Source organism: Parus major, chromosome 15 (assembly GCF_001522545.3).
Source record: "Parus major isolate Abel chromosome 15, Parus_major1.1, whole genome shotgun sequence".
Taxonomy (NCBI): Eukaryota; Metazoa; Chordata; class Aves; order Passeriformes; family Paridae; genus Parus; species Parus major.
In genome coordinates this window covers 13814503-13817073 of record NC_031784.1, presented here as the reverse complement: position 1 = coordinate 13817073, position 2571 = coordinate 13814503, and the positions used below count along the sequence as shown (strand labels likewise).

General features: G+C 52.5%; 1 protein-coding gene across 1 annotated transcript; it reads right to left on the bottom strand.

Annotated features, from left to right (window-relative positions):
* Positions 1 to 20: 20 nt before the first annotated feature.
* Positions 21 to 867, bottom strand: POMC (proopiomelanocortin; the record flags this gene model as incomplete). The annotated part of the gene is made up of 1 exon (XM_033518242.1): positions 21 to 867. A coding segment is annotated over one exon (558 nt), but the record flags the coding sequence as incomplete, so codon positions are not given.
* Positions 868 to 2571: the final 1704 nt, after the last annotated feature.

The window sequence follows — 2571 nt, the reverse complement described above, 5'->3', positions numbered from 1 at the left end:
CCGAACTCTCCTCATCCGGAATTTTCTTTTATTTTCTTCGGGAATTTTTTCCATCCCTCCTTTCCAGCATTTCCCAGGAATTCCCAAGAATTCCCACCCGGGGAGGGGGAGGGGGGGATCCATCCCGGAATTCCCAAGCCGGAATCCCGGGATTCCTTCCTTTATTCCCAAGGACGAAGCGCTAAGGGGACGCTACGGGGTGGGGGGAGGGGCGGGATTTTCCCGCGGGATTTTCCCGCTTTTCCCCGTGGGTTTTCCCCGGTTTTTCCCGGTTTTTCCCATGGGATTTTCCCGGTTTTTTTTTTCCCATCACTGCCCATCCTTGGAGAAGCTTTTCCCGATGGCGTTCTTGAAGAGCGTCACCAGCGGCCTCCGCATCCGCTCCGAGCTCATGAATCCCCCGTAACGCTTTTCCTTCCGGGAATCCCACGGGAATTCCCAACCTCCTTCCCCTTCCCCTTCCCCTTCCCCTTCCCCTTCCCCCCAGGGCTCTTCCCGCCGGAATTCCGGCTGGGAATTCTCCTCCCACTCCTCCTGGGCTCCGTTGGGGTAGACCTTGACCGGCCTCCTCTTGCGCCCCACGGGTTTTCCCCATCGGAAGTGCTCCATGGAATACGAGCGCTTCCCGTCCCTTCCCGCCTCTTCCCAGATCCGGGAAAAGGCGGGAAGGATTCCGGGATGGAATTCCCGTTTCCGGGCGCCGGGCTCGCTGCTGTTCTGGCGGCCGAAGCGGTTCCATCGGAAGTGGCTCATCACGTAGCCGCGGGCTCCGGCCGACAGCGGCTGCCGCTCCCCGTTCCCGGGAAGGAACGGAGATTCCCAGGAAAGCCGGGAGCGGCAGGACCCCGGGCAGGCCTGCAGGGAGAGGGGGGAATTCCGTCAGAGCGGGAATTCTGGGAATTGCGGGGAATTCCCAAATCTCCCTCCCGCTGGGTTTTTTTAATGGGGATTTCCCAATTCCTCTCCCCCCCCGTTCCCGAATGATTCCCACCGGGAATTCCCAAATCCCCAGAATTCCCGTTCCCCTCTTGATTCCAAGGAATCCCCAAATCCCGTTCCATCCCGGAATTCCCATTCCTGGCTTGAGTCCCAGATCCCCTTCCATCCCAGAATTCCCGCTCCTCGGGATTCCTGGGAATTCCCAGATCTCACCATTTTTTAATGGGAATCTCCCAATTCCTCCCCCCGTTCCCGAACGATTCCCACCGGGAATTCCATCCCGGGATTCCCGTTCTCCTCTTCATTCCAAGGAATTCCCAAATCTGGGAATTCCCAAATCCCAGAATTCCCATTCCACACATGATCCCAGAGAATTCCCCAATCCCGTTCCATCCCGGAATTCCCATTCCATGCATAATTCCAAGGAATTCCTAAATCCCACCTTTTTTTTTTTAATGGGAATCTCCCAATTCCTCCCCCCATTCTCCAAATTATTCCCAGTGGGAATTCCATCCCAGAATTCCTGTTCCTCCTTGGAAATTCCAAGGAATTTCCCAAATCCCGTTCCATTCTGGAATTCCCATTCCTGGCTTGATTCCCAGGAATTCCCAAATTTTGGGAATTCCCAGATCTCATTCCATCCCGGAATTCCCGTTCCTCCTGTGATTCCAATGAATTCCCAAATCCCACCATTTTTTAATGGGAATTTCCCAATCCCTCCCTCCATTCCCAAATAATTCCCAGTAGGAATTCCCAAATCCCAGAATTCCCATTCCATGCATGATCCCAGAGAATTCCCAAATCCCGTTCCCTCCCAGAATTCCCATTCCTGGCTTGATTCCATCCCAGAATTCCCAAATTTTGGGAATTCCCCAATCCCATCCCATCCTGGAATTCCCATTCCTCTCAGGATTCCTGGGAATTCCCCAATCCCGTTCCCTCCCAGAATTCCCATTCCTTGCATAATTCCAAGGAATTCCCAAATCCCACCATTTTTTTTTAATGGGAATCTCCCAATTCCTCCCCTCGTTCCCGAATGATTCCCGGTGGGAATTCCCAAATCCCAGAATTCCCGTTCCCCTCTTGATTCCAAGGAATTCCCAAATCCCGCCATTTTTCAATGGGAATCTCCCAATTCCTCCCCCCATTCCCGAATGATTCCCACCGGAAATTCCATCCCAGAATTCCCATTCCTGGCTTGATTCCATCCCAGAATTCCCAAATTTTAGGAATTCCCCAATCCCGTTCCGTCCCAGAATTCCCGTTCCTCTCGGGATCCCAGAGAATTCCCAGATCCCACCATTTTTTAATGGGAATTTCCCAACCCTCCCCCCATTCCCGAATGATTCCCACCAGGAATTCCATCCCGGAATTCCCATTCCTCACATGATCCCAAGGAATTCCCAAATTTTAGGAATTCCCAAATCCCGTTCCATCCCGGAATTCCCGGCTGGATTCCCAGGAATTCCCAAATTTCCCAGCGTTTCTTAGTGGGAATCTCCCAATTCCTCCCCCCATTCCCAAACGATTCCCACCGGGAATTCTGGGATGGAACCAGAATTGGGAATTCCCAGATTTGGGAATTTTTTTGGGGAATATTTTGGATTTTTTGGGATTTGATTCAAAAAAATC